The following is an 18,920-nucleotide window of genomic DNA, read 5'->3' as shown; positions in this document are numbered from 1 at the left end:
ACCACCTCCTGCGCAGCCTCTGACAGGGCCTGAGAACCCTTTCCCTGAAGAAATCTCCCCCGATGTCCAATCTGAACCTGCCCTGGTGCAACTTGAGGCCATTTCTTCTCATCCTGTCACCTGGAAGAAGAGCCCAAAACCCACCTCACCACACTCTCCTTTCAGGCAGCTGCAGACAGTGATGAGGTCTCCCCTCAGCCTCCTCTTCTCCAGGCTAAACACCCCCAGCTGCCTCTCAGAACCCCTGTTCTCCAGCCCCTTCACCGAGCTTCTCTTTCCACTACCTTTGTCTCGCCAAAATCAATGACTCTTTTCCCGGATATAGACAGGATTCTGACCAAAAACAGGGGAACCTCCTCCATCCTGCAGTTCCGTGTCTAGTTTTGCAGCGTCTCTATGCATACAAACTCCAAACCACAGGCAGAGGGCAGACAAGGCGTTTATTCATTCACGTTTCAGAAAGAGGGAAACTATGTGTAAAAAGCTTATAAAAACAGCCAATAAAAATATATTCTGGGCTATGAACAATTTAAATAAGACATTATGCCCTTTGCCTCTCAGATTTAAAACATGTCCTGTATAAGAGCAATTACAAATACTTATTAGCAAGAAGCTTTTCTAGCCCAGGGCTGCCCTGCCTCCTGCTCAGGGACAGCCAACGCATGTTCCTACAAAAAAGAAGCACTTCCACTGAATTTCTGTGGTTCCTGATGGAGAGTTTGTGTCCTGTGGTACAGGAGCCATCGCTCCACAGGGCGGGAGTTGGGCTGGGATGGCAGCGATGCCCCAGGGTCAAGCCTGGGCACTCCACAGCCGCTGCTTCTTCCCGGTGGGGAGCTGCAGGCTCGCAGTCGGGAGCCTTCAAGCACGGCTCCCTCAAGGAGCTCGGAGCCCATCTCCGTGTGCGCACTCACCAGAATTGCTTCTGAATCTGCCGCTTTCTAGGGAGAGACAGCGAGGGGTGAAGCACAGCTGCTGCTGGACAACAGGAGCCTCTCCCATCGGAGCACGGTGCGAGTCAGCAGGTGACCTTCCCATCAGAAGGCTCTTGCTAACCACAGCTCAGCCTTCCCTCATAAATCATTCCCGTGTGCCTGGCGGGCCCTGGTTAGAGGGAACGCCCTCAAAACGCCATCTCACCTGTCTCAGCAGAAAGGTACACCTCTTCCCAGGTGTAATTACCCAGGTGAACGGGCTGCTGCAGCCAGGGATCCCCCACCAACATCACCAGAGTTGTGCGCTGCTCTGGAACGGGATGCAAGAGCCCAGCAATCAGATCCATGAGACCTGGGGAGAGACAGCAGGGAGAGAAACAGCTCAGACAGCATTAGGCATGCCGGGAACGCAAGGTATGGTTTATAGTCAAAGAATACAGATTTTAATGACAAATCCTCCTTGTTAATCCCGTGAACAGCACTGCTCTGCCACAGCCTTAGTCCCGTGTGCTCAGCCCTGGAATAACCTGAGATTTCCCAGTTGTGAAAACAGAACTGAGAGCAGATGAGGAGGACAGAAGTTGAAAGAAAAGCCACAGAGGCAACCCTGACTCCCCTCTTCCAAGCCCAGGCTTCCCTCACAGTCATCTCATGTTTGATCTGTGGTTAAAGGCGCACTCGGGGTTCAGGGAAAGCTTCCAGAATTTACAACCATGGTGCTCCTACAGATCCCAGAGAACTCGTGGATAAAGATTTCTTTAGCCTAACATACAATTAGTTTGCTGTATCTCTTTCTCCTGGAGGGCCAAGCCATTATGAAATTATAAATCAATACGTTATTATCCATTATTGATCTTGAAGTTATCTGCTTGAGTGAACCTTCCCATCAGGCATTATTGCTTCTGTTTTCCTCAGATTGTTGTGGTTGGAGCTAAAGGAGAATCAGTTTCTGACTTCAGCTCAGTCTCCTCTGAGTAACTTCATTGCCTGAGAGTCACCTGCGTGTCTTTCAGACAGTGTTTGCCTCTCGCAGCGATCGCACGGGGCACTGGGATGCAGAAAGGCCAGCGCTTGTCCTTATTCCTGCAGAAACCCAGGCCATCCTGGAGCTGGGGGAGCCGCGAGGGAAAGGGACGGGAAAGGGCGGCACGTGCAGGGAGGGGCGGACAGGAGAGGGGTCCGCAAACTGGGATAAAACTGAGGGATCATGGGGGTCTTGCTCTATTCTCTGATGGCCGATGTCCAGAGAGGACCTCGCCTGTCTGTTTGCCCTGATCTTGGATCCATGTGTTCCTAAATCCAGCTCCCTCCTCGCCTCGGACCCTTTCCCTCCCGTCTGCTCTGCAGCACCAGTGGGGACAGAGGCATTGAGGGGTGGGAGCACGATTTCATACATTTGTTGTCATTATTATTATTATTATTATTATCATCATTATTTTTATTATTATTATTTCATTGAAGCTGTACTTTTAGTCTTCCAACCCGCAATTTTTTTTCCTCTCCTTTCCCTTTCCCTGGGGATGAGGGGCAGAAGGGAACTGGGTGCCCAACTGCTCGGTTTTCGCTGCTAAAATTGGCCGGGCTGGGGCTGAACCGTGACAGTTTCTTCTTGCCCAATGTTGGGTGGTAAAACCTCACTGAGGCCTGATAAGTTGATAGATTGAGTGATCACAATAAACGAGAGGCCTAGAATATGAAACTAAGAAAACAAATGGCATGGTCGTAGGCATGAAGAGCTGCAGAACTTAACCTGAAAAGGACATCTCGGATAACTCTGCTTCAGTGAGCAGCTTTTAAAACCATCACAGAGCACATGTGGAAGAAGTTTTCCTGTCTTTCCCTTTATTTCTGGGGAATAAATACTACTCATAATTTCCCAAGAGATCTGTTCTTTTAGAAAAGCAAACAGGAAAAATTTACCTTTTGACACAGGCCGAGGAGGGTTCAGGACAGCTGCCACGGTCTCCTCCAGCTCACAGAAGGGGTTCTCCCCAAACACGAGGGTATAGAGAGTGACACCAAGTGACCACATCTCCAGCTCAGGGCCACGGTACCTATGCAGAAAGAAACATGCATAAACCCAGGTTGCAAACGTATAATTGTGTGCTAAAGAAAGAGAAGAGTACAAAGGCAGCGGACAGCCCTTAATTCCAACCTGTTTCAGTTGATGAGTACATACGACACGCATGTAGGCTTCCACATGCATAAGCTGGAGACAAGAGAATGTCAGCCTCCTCCACCATGAGCCAAAACTACCAAGTAAACATTGAAAGGGAAGAGCAGGCAGATTTTTTGGTGCAGTGGGCATTAAAATTACTTTTCAGAGGGTGACATACGGTTTACCAGACAGCACTTCTGGTGAGCAGTATTCAATCGTCCCACAGAACGTATAAAACAATTTGCCGGGTTCCAGGTAGGCAGCTGAACCAAAGTCCACTAATTTAATGGTGAAATCTTCAGCAATGACAATGTTCTCATCCTTGATATCTCTGTGAAGGATGTTTCTACAGTGGAGATAGCCAACAGCTGATACAAGCTGAAAAAGGAGGAAAGAACCAGGTGTTACTACGCAGAGGTTTCCTTCTGGATAGTCTACGTGGAATCACGGAGTCTTGATAGCCACATTTTGGCTCATTTTGACACTATTGATAGGAATGGTTGGACTGTGGCACATAGGAATGGTTGGCCATGATGATCTAAGAGGTCTTTTCCAACCTAGTGATTCTATGATTCTATAATTCTATTAAACAAGATATAGATCCTAGTTCTGGGAACTAGAAACGAGCTCAGGCCCACCTGTCAGTGTTGCTGCAGTGGGTGTTAGAATGCTCGAGAGAGAGATGGCAAAAAACCTCTGCTTGCTTTCCTCTCACAACCGTGCAGGAAGAAGGCACGCTATAGTCACGATGTGCTTGTTTTTGCGGTTATAACAGTAAGCTCTGATGCTTCTAATCTGCAGGTGATGCTATTTTTATCTCAGCTTCATTTGGAGGGTCCTTTGATGTCTCCAAAGGCTGTTACTACACACCCCCGATACCGCAGGGTGACAAAGCATTTAGGAGTGGAGTTTGGTATAGATAATACAGCCACTCCTAAATCCCCGCTCTTACTCCTGCACGATTCGTGCCAGAGTGCCATAATTAAGAATAGAATCAGTATTATATCACCTTGGAGACCATCGCGATCCCTACCACAATACATCTGAGCAAGAAAAGCAGGAGGCTGAGGGAGAAAAGTTTCTACTGATAATAAAAAGCTCCCCTGCAGAGAAATACTGCATGGGTGTGAAGGAACAAAGTATCCTGGCAAATTCAAGGCTGGTATAGGGGAAAGGGCTTATCTGTCAGAAGTCTAAAGAGATCGCAGACCGCACAGGAGACACAGAGACAGCACATCGCTTCCATCACACACCCTGGCGAGGGGAGTGTGGACACAGCGAGGGTTTACCAAAAGTAATCCTTGAGTACCTCAGAGCAAGGAATTCACTCGAAAACATGGGAGCAGTAGTTATCTGGGAGCTGCTGCTGCTGTGGTTAACTAACTCAATGAATAAAGGACAATTCATCTCCCAGGTAAGCTCCTGAGCCATTTTGCACTACTTCATATTAAATTCCAAGATAAAGTCTTGATTTGAAGGAATTGCTCTTAAAAAGAGGAAAGTCCCTTACCCTGTAACCAATCTAAACCAAGCACTGATCCGAGTGAAAACGTGGCTTTTAGTGAGGCTTTGGGGCAACTTCTGTTTGCTTTCCTCTTCCCACAGAGGGAACGTGACTGCTCCATGAACAGGCATCCTGGTGCCAGGGCGTGAGCTGCTATAGTCACAGCCATGAGGCAGCAGCTCCGTAGGAAACGCTCATATAAAGTCAGGTCATGGAGAGGTTACTTTCTAAGCAACCTTAGAAAGGTTTAAAGGGTTCTGGGGCCCTGGCAGAGGCTGCGCAGGGAGGTGGTGGAGTCTCCATCCCTGGACGGGTTTAACAGACGCATGGATGAGGTGCTCAGGGATGTGGTTTAGTAGCAGACAGGCACGGTTGGACTCGATCTCCAAAGTCTTTTCCAATCAAACCATTCTATGATTCCATGCAGGTAGCATTCCAGTTTGCTAGCAATCAGCCCTACAGCATAACGAGGAAAAGTTCTGCAGGTACAGAGCATGGCTCTGCTTCAGCATGCCTGGTGATTAGCCAGGAAATCTGAGTGAAATCAGGTCCTGGTTCTTATAACAACCAAATCCTACCTGGATGGAGCAACTGGATATTCACCGCTCTTACCTGCCTGAATATATAGCTCGCTAATGGCTCATCCAAATTGGGCTGGTTATCAATGAATGAAAAGAGATCCAGACCAGATCCATGCTTTTCCATCACCAGCTGGAAGAAGTGCTCATTTTCAAATACATCCAGCACCTGCAAAGAACAGACTTTTATAATCACATGCTTCATCCTCAAACTGCCTTTTTTTTTTTTTAATATCTTTAAGGTCCCTTCCAACCCAGCCCATTCCCTCAGTCTATGTGTATCCAGATTATTTACTGAACAAGTACATGTCCAGAGGGGACATCACACTTCCGAGATATGCATCCTATCGTCTTGAAATAACATAGGCTTTTTTTCCTGCGAGAGCCACACCTTCAGATCTACGTTTATGTCACTTGCTTGAGGTCAAAGTGTTGAAGCAAGCGACAGCCTGCTGTAACAAACCCGACAAAAGAATGCAGGTTAGGTAGGTTGCTGTCTTTCCTGAAAAGCTAGATTTAACAGAGGACACTTCCTGCCTACTGAAGAGGGACATTAAGGTTTCAAAGGAGCCACCTGATGCAGTTCAAACTGCTTTCCCATTGTACCTGAATGATACTGGGGTGCTGCAGCTTCAACAGGATTGCGATTTCTTGAGTAACTCTCCCCAAACCAGGATCATCTACCCAGCAGTCCTCAAGCACCTTCTCCTTCCAGATGAACTTCACCACAACCTACAGACAAAAGCAGTCAGAATCACCTGCAAAAGTACGGCTTTAGGTGGTTGGTAAGTTAGCGTCCAGGAAAACTGTTAGTGAATCACATTAGGACAGAGGTAAGCCAATGTGCATTGCTTATAGTATCATTAAACATATTTAAAGTCATTTAGTCCTAGAAGCTAAGTGGATTATATTTATTCTCTTTTTATTGATGCCCTGAATTCCAAAGGCTTTGACAGACCAGCTCCCCTATCAACCCAGCTACAGCAGTGGTGAATTCTGGCATAGGGAAAAGAGAACTTAATGTCCACACAGAGGAACCAGAGCTTGCCACTCAGTGTCCAAAGACTCCTGCTGGTAAATAGGAGGATCCCATAACCTCAACAGATCTACTGTGCATTCTTGAGTCGTGACACAATAAGGACTTTGAATTTTGTCATTCTTTTTGGTAATAAAAGACTAAAATCTATGATTCTGTTAAGCTTAACATGTATTTCTTTCAACAGGTTAAATCAGCCACGTGGCCAGTCTCTTTCTGTGCCTGCTGTCTAAGGTAATGGTTCATATACTACATCGGTGTGGACGTTTTATTGTTCTATTTCATGAGGTTAGTGATTCCAGATCTCTGTTTGAAAGGAAAACTACCAAACAGCAGCTGTTAACAGTGTAGTGTTGGCAGAATAGGAAGACTCTAACCTTTCAGTTTTCATCCTAAACAATAACTGCAATGAGATCTAAAAGAAATATTTAACCTCCTGATGATCTTTCTTGCCCCTGGCAGTCCAGACAAAGCCAAAAGATCCTTTGCCAACAAGACTGAGAGTGCTGTAATTGTTTGCGTATTCTCCTTCACATGCCCTTAATCCTTCAAGGTCTTCAGCTCTTCGGGAAGTCTCAAAAAGTGAAGTTGATCCGATGGCCTAGTACAGATAAAAAGAGATAGCACGAAAGAAATGAGCAAGTCACAGAATCATATTTATAAAACGATGTAAATACTGAACAGAAAGGGTCTGCAAGAACAGCTAAAGGAGTGCTTTTTGGTTTTGATAGCCAGAACTGTACAGTGATGTAACTGTCACCATATGAGACAACTTAAGTGAACAGCCACCTCTCAGCAGCTACAGATGCAGAGAAATTCAGCTTAATTCAGAGAAAGGTGAAGTATTGTGTCATTGAATCCAGTGTGATTACACTGATTTAATAATTAATCACACCACACTGGAGCAAACCTTTATTGTAGGTGTGCTTAAACAAATCTAAGGACACATTTAAAATGAGATGCTTTCATCTTAGGCTACCAGAAATGTTACAGAACAGCAATTTGTCCTTTTTACAGCAAAGAAACATTTCTTTTCCTATGTTTCTGTTGAAACAATATCTGCTTCCCACCTCTTGACGTTATGGTAATTGTAATTGGAAAAACTTTTCAGCTTCACAGTCAAGCAAGGAGAGAAATGTTCACTAATATACAGTGGTAGGGTTTCTTACTTCTTCGAGGCTCTGTATAGAAAGATCTGCAACAGACTGGGCAGAGCTTGCCAGGCTGGAGCGCAGGAGCTGAGCCTTCGCTATGGCTCCTCTCTGGCTCTGCAGGTCTTTCACCACCCAGATGCAGAAAAGCACGTCAGTGTCCTGCAGTTCCACACATTTCACCTCAAAGAGTACACCTGTAGGAAGATGAGAAGGTTAAAATGGGAGAATGAAACTGCAGCTTTGAAGGAAACTGCAGGCTTCTTAGGGGGGAATTCTGAGCTCTTAAATAAAGTGAATTCCTCCACTAGTGACTGGGGGAACACTTGTTCAGTGAGGAACCACCGGAAGGGCTGACAAAAGCACGCAGTTCCAGAGACACTTGTCAGCTACCTCCACAGCTCCCAACCCCAGGAGAATAGTTTCGTTGGAAAAGACCTTTAAGATCATCGAGTCCAACTGTCCCTGTCCACTGTTAAACCAGATCCCTGAGCTCCTCATCCACCCATCTGTTAAACCCCTCCAGGGATGGGGACTGTGCCTTCGGCAGAATGAGGATTAAAAAGAGCACCGCAATAAATCATTTTGGGAAGTGGAGAAACAGGTTTATCTTACTTAATTGTGAACCATCTCTGTGACAGCAATTCCCAGAATAGGTGCCTTCCAGAATCCCCGAGGCCAAGGGAGCTGCTGGATCCAGCCTTACTTCTTGTTTCACTGGGGTTGATGTTACTTTTATCTCCATATTTTGCTGCCCATGCCACTGACAGTCTTCTCCAGGACTACCTTTGCTTTCCAGTGGGTTTCCGTTGACGCTGTCCCCCAGAGTCTCTGTGAGAGCTTTGGGCTTCTCCAGAAATGCTTTGGAGGTTTCTCCAGAGTTTTCTAAACGCCTTTGGGAGGCGAGGGACCCAGAACCATCTTCTATGGCAGCATCATTCAACAGCTGCTTTTCATGCCCAGTTGGAAAGGCACTGTTTTTCTGAGGTAGCACGTTGCCTGCAGCTGAATCCTTAGAGGAGGGTGCTTCCACAAGAGCTGCAGGGATACCCACACGATTGTCTGAGTTCCCCTTGACGCTGCTATTCAGACCCAGTACCTCAAGACCAGAGCAAATACAGTTCAGCCCAGCATCAGCTTCTTCAGCATCTTCATGGGCCGTGGCAATCCCTGGTGCACAACGACCGCAACCCGTTCGATCCCCTGAGCAAACAGCATGGTTATTATTTCTTCCACCTGCAAAGAAGGATGGAGCATTGTTTTGCAGGCAGTTTTCATTAACAGCGTGCTCAAGGCTGGAATGCTTTGCATCACACATCAAGTTTTTTGACAACTGCCCTGTAACCACGTGGCTTTGACAGTCTTGTCTGCAGTCCAGGGTTGCTCCAGACCACAACTCATCCATTGTTGGTGTTCCAGGTGAGTTACGAGGAATATCAGAAGGCGGCTGAATTGGGCCATAGGGTGTGGTAACTAAATTGTCTTCTAGCCTAGAACAAAAAGGCTGCCCAGCAACATTTACTGAAGAAGCTTGTCCCCAGGCATCAGTGGAGTGCTGATGCTTTGGCATTTCATACAGCAACCTACAGATCTGCTGACAATTGACTTCCTTGAGGTCTTGATGATGATCTTGTAATTGGTTAGGTGAGACACCGGTTTCACTGGCATTTTGAGTCTCAGATGCACCAGACAATGCATTGTCACTGCTTCTTTCTGCAGTCTCCATGTTCTGACCTAAATCAAAGTGCTCTGAATCAGATGATGTGGGAGAGCGCCTTGCAGAGAGCATCTTTTGAGCAGTATCCAATCCTGCTGTCTCCTCTGTTCTACATGGTTTCACTGCTCCGATTCTGTCAAGCCAGGCGCCAGGGGAAGGCTCTCCAGGGTGGGCTGACAGCCTGTCGGTAGCAACGCTGCCTTCGCTGCAAGGATTCAAAGTTATTAGTGATGTCACGATGACAAAAGAATGAGATGACCGTCCTACTGTACACTACCCACTCTCTCATTACCATAGTCATTATTTAAAAATAAAGCAATCAGTGTGGGTTTTAAGTTTAGAAGAAAAATGCAGGAAGCTGTTACACACACATCCAAAATCCTAACAAATTCCATCTGGACCTAAGATGAGCAGGTACACTCGTGTACTCTTCACCTATGGATTACTGCCTTCTCTAGCTTAATTTCTAAACATAAATCATAGATATACAACAAAAAGCTAATACACACGGCAGGATAATTCCAGCCCTGGGGACAGAAGGTCCCTAGGCTATCCAACAGGAGGCAGATGTCCCCATCCCTCAGTTGACCTGTGGTTCACTGAAGCTGATAGCACAAGGTATCTTCTATCAGTAAAATTGCAAAACAATAATAAAACAAATAAAACAATCCATGCAGCAGAGCACTTACAATCCAAGTACAACGTGAGATGCATAAACCCAGGAAAGTACAATGAAAGACACTACCAGTCTCTCTAAAACGGAGCAAGAACCGTGCTGTAAGAATCTATATATTAAAAAGGGTAGGAAAACTTTCCTAAGGGTTAGAATTGTTAATGTGGAAGGCTTAAAATTTGCCTTACGATAAATCACATGCATCATACAGGTACTTGCACAGCATTTCTAGCCTTGTAACAGGAAGAAGGCCTAGAAAGGTCCAACAAAAATGTTCCTCCAGTAACACAGCCCCCTGCTTTAATGGATGACCTGATAATCACATCAAGCACTGGAAGAAATAACATTCAGAATTCATTCCAGGCAACCTGGCTTCAGTGCAACACCAGCTGGTGGATGGCATTGAAGGAGATAGACATCCCCTGCTCCTGAACTAGCAAAGAGAGCCACACGACCTTCCCTAGCCTGGGTGAAACCTTTAGTCCCCTTCAGAAATGGAATCCCTGTAACTTTACCATTGGAGGTTGTACAGATCTAACCAAAACCTAAGGTAGGCAAAACTCAACCCGTCTTTCAGCACTCAGGTTCTAAAGAGAGCAAAGTGCACAAAGCTCTTCTTACACCTTCCTACAGACACCACAGAGCTGAAATAACAGTGTTTGCTGTCACCACAGCTCTTTGCTTTTCAAGGTGATCACACAGTCCATTAAAGGCTTACCTCTTAGAGGGCATGGATGTCACTGCAAGAGGTGAGGGAATAGAAAATAAACTGGTTCCATTCTTTCGATTAATCTCATCATGTATTAATCTGTCATCTTTGTGTCTTCCTTCGAATTTCTGCTCTTCATCTCTTGACAGAGGGCTTGCTAGAGGCCCGGGTAAGAAGTTGCTGTCTGTAGGAAACAAGAAACAAAACCAAATCATAGAAACATGGAATGGTTTGGGTTGGAAGCATTCTTAAAGCCCATCCAGTTCCACCCCCTGCCATAGGCAGGTACACCTCCCATTGGATCAGGTTGCTCCAAGCCCCATCCAACTTGGCCTGGTTCCTCAGCCAGTCCTCATAACCCTTGTTCTCCAGCCCCTACCCCAGCTCTATTCCCTTCTCCAGCCCCTCAATGTCCTTCTTGGAGTAAGGGGTCCAAAACTGAAGCCAGGATTCGAGGTGTGGCCTCCCCAACACCGACTGCAGGGGCAGAAGCACAACATCAGGTGAACAATCCAGTTTAAAAACCGCATGAAGTAACGCGGCTTTTACAAAGCACATTCCCACGTTCACAGGCCCATTTGTTGTCTCTATTCATTTCACCTTTGTTCCAGCAGCCTGAGCCAGCTGTAGAGGATGCAGTAACAGTTTCAAAGATGCACCCGCTCTCTGTCCCCACGGAGTCGTCGAGAGGAGGTAATGGCAAAGAACAGTCACTGCTTCTCTCCATGTTGTTATAGAAACCAGGGATCAGGAATGTAATGTTCTAAAACACAGAATGAAACCTTATAAAGCTAAGCTGACTCTCACGGACTGGGGGCAAATGCTAACAATCTGTGTTTGCAGGCCCAGTTCTCACGGACAGCCAGGCAAAAGTGACCCACATGACCACTGGAGAATATCCAAGTGCACAGCTCGCTTTGGGCTACTTGAAATCCATACCAGCTCTTCAGCGTGGCAGCAATTACAGCAAGGGAATTTACATATCATCCTACAACTCACCAAACACTCGGAACAGAGGTTTTGTGACAGACAGAAATGAGTGCAAAAGAATTCACAATTCCAATGGATGCGCTGCCAGATCTAGCAGTCTTTTGGGAGGGATTAGAACTCCCATCTTACCTTTCCCAACAGTTCCTTCTTCTCATAGCCAAAGAGCATTAAAGCAAAGCTGTCTTTGATACCACAGATGGTTCCATCTGAACGGACAGTGATGAGACCACTGATGGTGGAGAAAACAACAACTGTGGCAGAGTAATGATAGCCTGTGAAAAAGCCATCGCCTTCAGTCTGTGGAATGCCAGCTTCCTGCCCTGCCGCTTGGTCCTCCTCTAGAAGGCTCACTCTCAGCGTTAAACTGAGAGGAAACACGTTACCCTCTCTGGACCGGCCCACAGCTCGCTGCATCCTGAGGGTCTAAATTAAAGTAAAACAAAAAATAACCAAATTCAAACAGGAAACCTCGAACTAACAAAATGTTTCAGGTTTATTTCAGTATACAAAGCTGCACAATAATGTTCTCAGGGAAAAGGACCAGGGAAAGAAAAACGAACCAGTCCTATGAATATCAAACTGAACAAAGCCTGATTTTCTAAGGATTTGCAATCCAGTGTTGAACTCCTGTATGAATATCCTGAAAATGGAAACCAGGGAAATCCACACTGCACCTTTTCAGCAAATGAGGCGTTAATGAGGCCTCTTTCATCTAGCTGCCCGTTTTCAAGGCATTTGCAAGATCTGGGTATTCTTTAGACTTTCACTCCTCAGACAGAAATGACTGAAACCAAGTAAAGAACTCAAAGGCACTTTAGAGATCTGACAGAGATTCCTTAAAAAGCCAGGATTGGAGAAGAGCCTCTTTCACCAGCGCAGATTCCAAACCCAGAGGCTGGGGTTTGATCTTGTTCCCAGTTAGCAAATTTTCAGACAGCAGCTCCATAAATAAGCAGCGTCCCTTTTTCAGAGGACTGGTGCTCTCGGAAAAGGCTTTCATAAGGGAAAACAGTGGGCACTTATGTTCCAAACAGGAAAGGTATGGAAGAACGTGGTTGGTGCTTATACTATACCTTTGGGATTTTTCTGCCTAGAGGAGGAATCTGCAAAGAAGGAATCAGGTCCTTTATGTGGAGCCCAACTACTTCTTCCAACATTAGGTAGCCATGGAGATGGGCAAAAAGGAGGTCACATGATGTAATCTCTCCCTAGGGGATAGAATTTACAGGACTATTTTAGTTCTAGCATTTCAATCACAGTCCACTCCATCCTTTAACAACAGTTTCTGCAAATATCATAGAATCACTTGGTTGGAAAAGACCTTTGAAATCATTGAGTCCAACTGTCCCTGTCCACTGTTAAACCAGATCCCTGAGCACCTCATCCACCTGTCTGTTAAACCCCTCCAGGGATGGGGACTCCACCACCTCCTGCGCAGCCTCTGACAGCGCCTGAGAACTCTTTCTGTGAAGACATTCTTTCTGATGTCCAATCCGAACCTGCCCTGGCACAACTTGAGGCCATTTCCTCTCATCATATCGCCTGTCACTTGGGAGCAGAGCCCAGCACCCACCTCACCACACCCTCCTTTCAGGCAGTTGCAGACAGAGATGAGGTCTCCCCTCAGCCTCCTCTTCTCCAGGCTAAACCACCCCAGGTCCGTCAGCCGCTCCCAGAACCCCTGTTCTCCAGCCCCTTCCCCAGCTCCATTCCCTTCTCTGGAGGCGCTCCAGCACCTCAATGTCCTCCCTGGAGTGAGGGGCCCAACACTGAACACAGGATTTGAGGTGTGGCCTCACCAATCTATCTAAGCAAATGGACAGAAGTTCTATAGTCTCCTCATGGATAAAATCAGCTCAGTAAAAGCAGACACAGCACAATGCCATGCTACTCTGTCACAATCAGGGAGAGAGCCTGCCCTTTGCTGTAAAGGAGACACAGGGTTGTCCAGTGCTCCTCAAAGAACTTTTCCTCAGCAAGCTGATCCCTTTACCACGGCGTCCCTGCCATGAATAACCACCCCCCTGCCACACTGTCAAGGCTTAGATGACCCCAGGGAGAGATGCTGTGTTTTGACATGATTTGTTGAATCTGCCAAGGTGAGCGCATGGGTGATCCTGCCTGCGCATTCCTGGTGTTGGACAGCACGACGCACACACTTCACATTCACAAACAGTACCGTTCCTACTGGCTTTAGATGTATTTCATTTGCACATAAGCCCTCACAAACCGCATCACGTTTGATCATTAGGAAAACACTCACATCAGCCCTGAAGGAAACAGAAGTTGAAAGTCTTTCCACTGGTTCCAGCACAACCACACAACACTGGCTGTCCTTGCTTCTTATTCGCCTCAGCCACACCGAGACGGGGATCTTCTCTTTAAGGCGGCCGATGACATCCACCTTTCCATGGGATTGAGAGATGGGGTCAGAATTTAGTAAGCCTGTAGTTACTCAGCAAGAATTTCAAACAAGAATAAGATGTTGAGTCAAGATATCTCCCTGTCATTGCTAGAAAAACATTGTTTCTTGGTTATTTACTAGTTTTTTTTATTGGAAGAAACACAGTTTTAATATAGAGATTAAAAGGTTTGCAGATAATTCACTGATTATACACAAAATGTCATGGTTGCTTTTGTGTCTTCTATCTCAGCCTCAGGAAGACTAAAGGCATTTCCTTCAGCATAATTAACGTGCCAACCTTCGAGAAGGGAGCCTTTCAGAGATGCTTCACGTAAGGGACGCCTCATAGTGCTATGAATACATTAGTAACACAGTTCTTAATTTCAGCTGCAAGAGTAGCAGTTTAATTTCATAGAATCGTAGAAGTGTTTGGTTGGACAAGACCTTTGAGATCATTAAGTCCAAGTTGCTTATGGGAGGAGATTCTTCTCTAACTAGAAAACATTTATTTATCCTATAACCTGCAGGGTTCACATTGTGCTATTATCATTTTTACTTGCCCTTGGCAGAACGGGTTTGTGACTGACACTGTTTAGATTGGATATTAGGGAAAATTTCTTCATGGAAATGGTTGTCAAGCACTGTCAGAGGCTGCCCAGGGAAGTGGTGGAGTCTCCATCCCTAGAGGGATTTAGAAGACATGTAGACAAGGCACTATGGACATGACTTAGTGGTGGCCTAGGCAGTGTCAGGTTTATGGTTGGACTCAATGATCTTAACAGTCTTCTTCCTAAATGATTCTGTGGGGTTTTTTTAAGCAATATATACTAATTTATTTTTCTAAAAAAATCTGATGTCCCTTAAGTTCTGGTTTGGTCGAGTCATCCTGACTGTACACACTGGCAGATACAAGGGTTTTACGGGTGCCTCCCAAACAATCTTTTGCCCTTCAAATTCCCACATTTGCAAGCTTTTAAACCAAACAGTTCTACAAATGACATCATTGCCAAATGTCCACAAAAATAAATATATCAGGAAATCATATTGTAAATGTCAAAAACAACCCCAAACCAAAGCCTACAGAACCCTGTATATGGCGGGGAATTCACATACCACTGTTCCCGAAACCATTGAAAAGCATTCATCCATTTGTATGTAGTCCTCACCCCCGGCTTCCCACACCTCCTGGCTGGATTTGGATATCAAGTGGGACAACTTTTGACCAATGAGTTCCTGACTACTGCACCCAAGCAGCTTGCAGGCTTTGTCATTAGCCACTAGGATCTAGAAAAGGAGAAAAAAAACCCCGAAAACAATGAATAAAACGGGAAGTGTTGGTGATAGATCATCACCTCCTCAGGTTTTCTTTTAATATATGATTATATCCCTTTCTCTGAATGGAAATGGAGTGGTTCTTTTAAATCCTGAAAGCTTCAAAACCAGTTCGCTAAAGATTCTTACTCCAGGAACATCCCTTGCCCATGTGTCTTCTGGGTTAAGACAGTCTGAGATATTGCTTTCCTACTTTTCTTTTAACTGCCGAGCACTCCAGCCTCTTGTGTTTAAATAATTACATCCATAGAGGCAAAACCTCACAGCTGTATTTGCAAACAAAACCTGAGCAAACCACCAAATTTTACTGACATATTTAAGCCTGCGTTAGAGACCAAGCCAGGATTAAAGAGCCTTTAAGATGGGTAAGCCCGAACTGCCAGTCCCAGCTGAAGATGGCACAGCTCTTGCAAGTTGTCAGTACTCAAGTTTTATATCAATGTTTACTCTCAGAAGAAAAGAAGAGCAATTCTCTCCCTCCCAGTGCAAAAGGCATATTTACTGGGACCAGTAAAGAAACCTTGTGCCACTACACACCCATCCCAAGCCTGGCGCTTGGTAGACAGATGGTATGAAGCACATTCTGCTTCTTCTTTCTTCCCTCATGCCACATCACAGCTGCATTTTTCTTTATTCCCTCTTTCTGTTTGAAAAAAACCTCAAGACACCCGTGTTTTTGATATGTACATTTGGCGAACTACAAACTGCAATGGAAATAAACACGTTGTCAGCCTTTAGCAGCCTGCTAGGTTTGAGCAGGCTATAAAACACCTCCACGATGCTCCGATTACCTGCAGATACATGTAAGAACAACAGGCGTTTTCACCTGACTCTACATGACCCATCCCAGTTCCAGCCAGCTTGGTTCACCAGTTACCACTGGAAATACCTCTGTGGTGTTGACGTCCACAGTGAAGATGGCTTTGTTTGGATTGCGCGCAGCAGCTGGGACGTGCTGGCTGCATTCCTCCGCAGCGAGGGCGTGCAAAAAGGAGCAAGAAGCTGAATCTCTGATGGACGTAGATGGAGAGGCCGAAGCCCACCGAGCCCACGAGTTACCAGTTTGGCTGGTACAAATGTTACGAGCTGCTAGTGAAGACAAGCAATATGAGCTCCATTCCTCCCCTGTTAGGAGATAAAGATCAGCTCTGTAACTCTAACAATCAAGGAGTACTAGAGGCGTGAATTAAAAATGCTGTCAGCTGAAGCAACTGTCAAGCAATCCCTAAATAGACGCTTCCAGATTTTGAGAGAAATTACAAGAAAACAAATTCAATGAAACTAAAGAAAACAGAAACAATTCTAATCAACATATCTTTCTGAATCACAGCCCCTGGAACAATTAAACTCAGCCCCGCAGGCTACACAAAAACTGCAAACATCCCTAAGATTCAACCAGACTAGTTCACTTTTATTTTTCACTTACCAGAGTTTAAAAGGTATTGAAATCTCTCAAGTTAAAATTCGAACTGCTATTAAATATAATTACAGTAAGCGTTCAAGCCCTTATTAAATGCTGCATTAGTCAGAAGGCAGTGAATTAACTGTTCATAAGACGTGACACTGAAATACTTGTGCCCACACCGATGTTTGCTGTTACATAACACCAAATGATTCTATTGAAACTGTCAAAAGTTCTGTGTGTAAAAGAACGTTTCCCTGGGAAGTGGAATCAGCAGCCAAATGCCATTGCTCCGCTTCCAAAACAGTGAGCAGCTTTGAAGGGTTAGCAGTGCTGGAAGAAACGCTATGGACAACTCATCACAAGGACATCTCCACATCCAGTGTGAATACGCTCACCAGAATAAAACAGGGAGACCTGGATGTGTTGTAACCCTGCAGAACACTGCCCCTCCTAAAAGAATCCTATACAATGGCTCAGCTCTTGGCATTGGTGAGGCCACCCCTGAATCCTGGGCTCAGTTTTGGGCCCCTCGCTACAAGAACGACATTGAGGGGCTGGAGAGAAGGGAACAGAGCTGGGGAAGGGGCTGGAACCCCAGGGGTTGTGAGAGGTGGCTGATGGACCTGGGGCTGTTTAGCCTGGAGAAAAGGAGGCTGAGGGGAGACCTCCTCACTGTCTGCAACTGCCTGAAAGGAGGTTGTGGTGAGGTGGGTGCTGAGCTCTGCTCCCAAGCGACAGGTGATAGGAGGAGAGGAAATGGCCTCAAGTTGCACCAGGGCACGTTCAGATTGGACATCGGAAAGAATGTCTTCACCAAAAGGGTTCTCAGGCCCAGTCGGAGGCTGCGCAGGAGGTGGTGGTGTCCCCATCCCTGGAGGGCCTTAACAGACAGGTGGATGAGGTGCTCAGGGATCTGGTTTAGTAGTGGACAGTTGGACTCGATGATCTCAAAGGCCTTCTGCAACCAAATGATTTTATGATTCTCTCTTTCATGGAACTCTTCCATGTTTTTGGTAATAACACAAGCTGCCCAGGGGTCCAATGGCTGCCCAGGGACAAGTCCGGGTACAGAGCACCTATCCAGCCACACATCCCTCATTCTCCCAGCCTGCAAGAGTCCACACCACGGATGATTGTGGAACAACTGCTTTCCAGCACCTACTTCTTGCTATCGCTTTTGGGTTTGGGGGAAAGGAGGAGAAAGACCTGAAACCTTCACTGCAAACCTGTGAGCACAGTCTCAAAATACTGCACTCACCAGGCAGAGATGCTCTCAGCCGGCAGAGGTCAGAAAGCTGACTTTTCCTGCTCCCGCTCACCCAGGGGTAGGATCTACTCAGCTTGTCAGAGTCATCCAAGCGAGCAAAGACTGAGCCTTCTGACAGAGCCAGAAGGCCCCCTTTGGAGGGGCTGTAAACCTCGGCTGCCATGGTCACGCTCTGGCTGCCACACCACACCTGGAGACAGGTAAGAGAAAACACAAAAAGTTCAGTCCTACAGTCAGACAGGTAATGATGTGGGCAGGTAACGATGCCAGCTAACCCATAGCACATTTCTGTAAGCTACAGCAAGGCTGCAACTAATTCCCGTGTATCCAGTCAGCGCTTGGGCTGTGCCGTTAACACGCAAGTGACTCTTGACTACAGAGGGGCACAGGGTACCCGTCACCCACAGGGCGCCTCTGCCAAGGTGCAGTAAGAGCTACCAAGCACCCAGCCAGCGCTGTTTTCCCATTCCCACTTGTTTTAAAATCCCAAGCTTTGGTAATTTGGGAAGCAATTCCCAGTTTGGAGTCAACAAGTGTGGCACAGCCTCCTTCCCGCCCCAGGGTGAGCAGTGGGGGCCTGGCCAGCCCTCAGGCCCAGCCCTCAGCCCCAGCCCCTATCTGAGTCCACAGCCCCTATCCCTCAGTCCTCTGCCTCAGCTCCAGCTTCAGCCCCATCCCTCGTTTCTCAGTGCCCCAGCCTCCGCCCCTAGTCCCTCAGCCCTCATTCCCAAATCCCTCATCCTTCTGCCCCAATCCCCTCATCCCCTATCCCTCGGCCCCCATCGCCAGTTCCTCAGACCTCATTCCTCATCTCTCAGACCCCCGTCCCTCATCCGCAGCGGAGCCAATAAGGCTCCAGCGCGGGAACGGGCGAAAGGGACGCGTTGTCCAGCGCCTCCCTCCCCCGCCACACACCGATCCGTGCCTGCAGCTGCCCTGCCCGGCCGCCCTGCCCCGGTGCCACCGCTCGGAGGGTCGAACGTTGCCGTTGTAGCAGCTCCCGCTTTATGGCGATTCCCGCGCTGCCCGCGGAGAACTACAACTCCCAGAAGGCCGTGGGA

At 46.7% G+C, this 18,920-nt stretch overlaps 1 protein-coding gene across 1 annotated transcript; it reads right to left on the bottom strand.

Annotated features, from left to right (window-relative positions):
- Nucleotides 1–426: 426 nt before the first annotated feature.
- PASK (PAS domain containing serine/threonine kinase) lies at nucleotides 427–18,890 on the bottom strand. Its single transcript, XM_054073878.1, is given in 19 exon segments — nucleotides 427–879; nucleotides 882–941; nucleotides 1,141–1,287; nucleotides 2,856–2,989; nucleotides 3,272–3,471; nucleotides 5,210–5,344; nucleotides 5,782–5,907; nucleotides 6,645–6,812; nucleotides 7,381–7,559; nucleotides 7,978–9,284; nucleotides 10,471–10,645; nucleotides 11,062–11,224; nucleotides 11,581–11,874; nucleotides 12,525–12,659; nucleotides 13,715–13,855; nucleotides 14,969–15,139; nucleotides 16,077–16,312; nucleotides 17,851–18,049; nucleotides 18,785–18,890. Coding segments are annotated over 18 exon segments (4,233 nt in total). The 5' UTR covers nucleotides 18,023–18,049; nucleotides 18,785–18,890; the 3' UTR covers nucleotides 427–589.
- Nucleotides 18,891–18,920: the final 30 nt, after the last annotated feature.

The sequence above is a fragment of the Cuculus canorus genome, chromosome 9 (assembly GCF_017976375.1).
Source record: "Cuculus canorus isolate bCucCan1 chromosome 9, bCucCan1.pri, whole genome shotgun sequence".
NCBI classification, from domain to species: Eukaryota; Metazoa; Chordata; class Aves; order Cuculiformes; family Cuculidae; genus Cuculus; species Cuculus canorus.
Note: the sequence above shows the minus strand (reverse complement) of the source record. Positions and strands in the feature narration are given on the sequence as shown.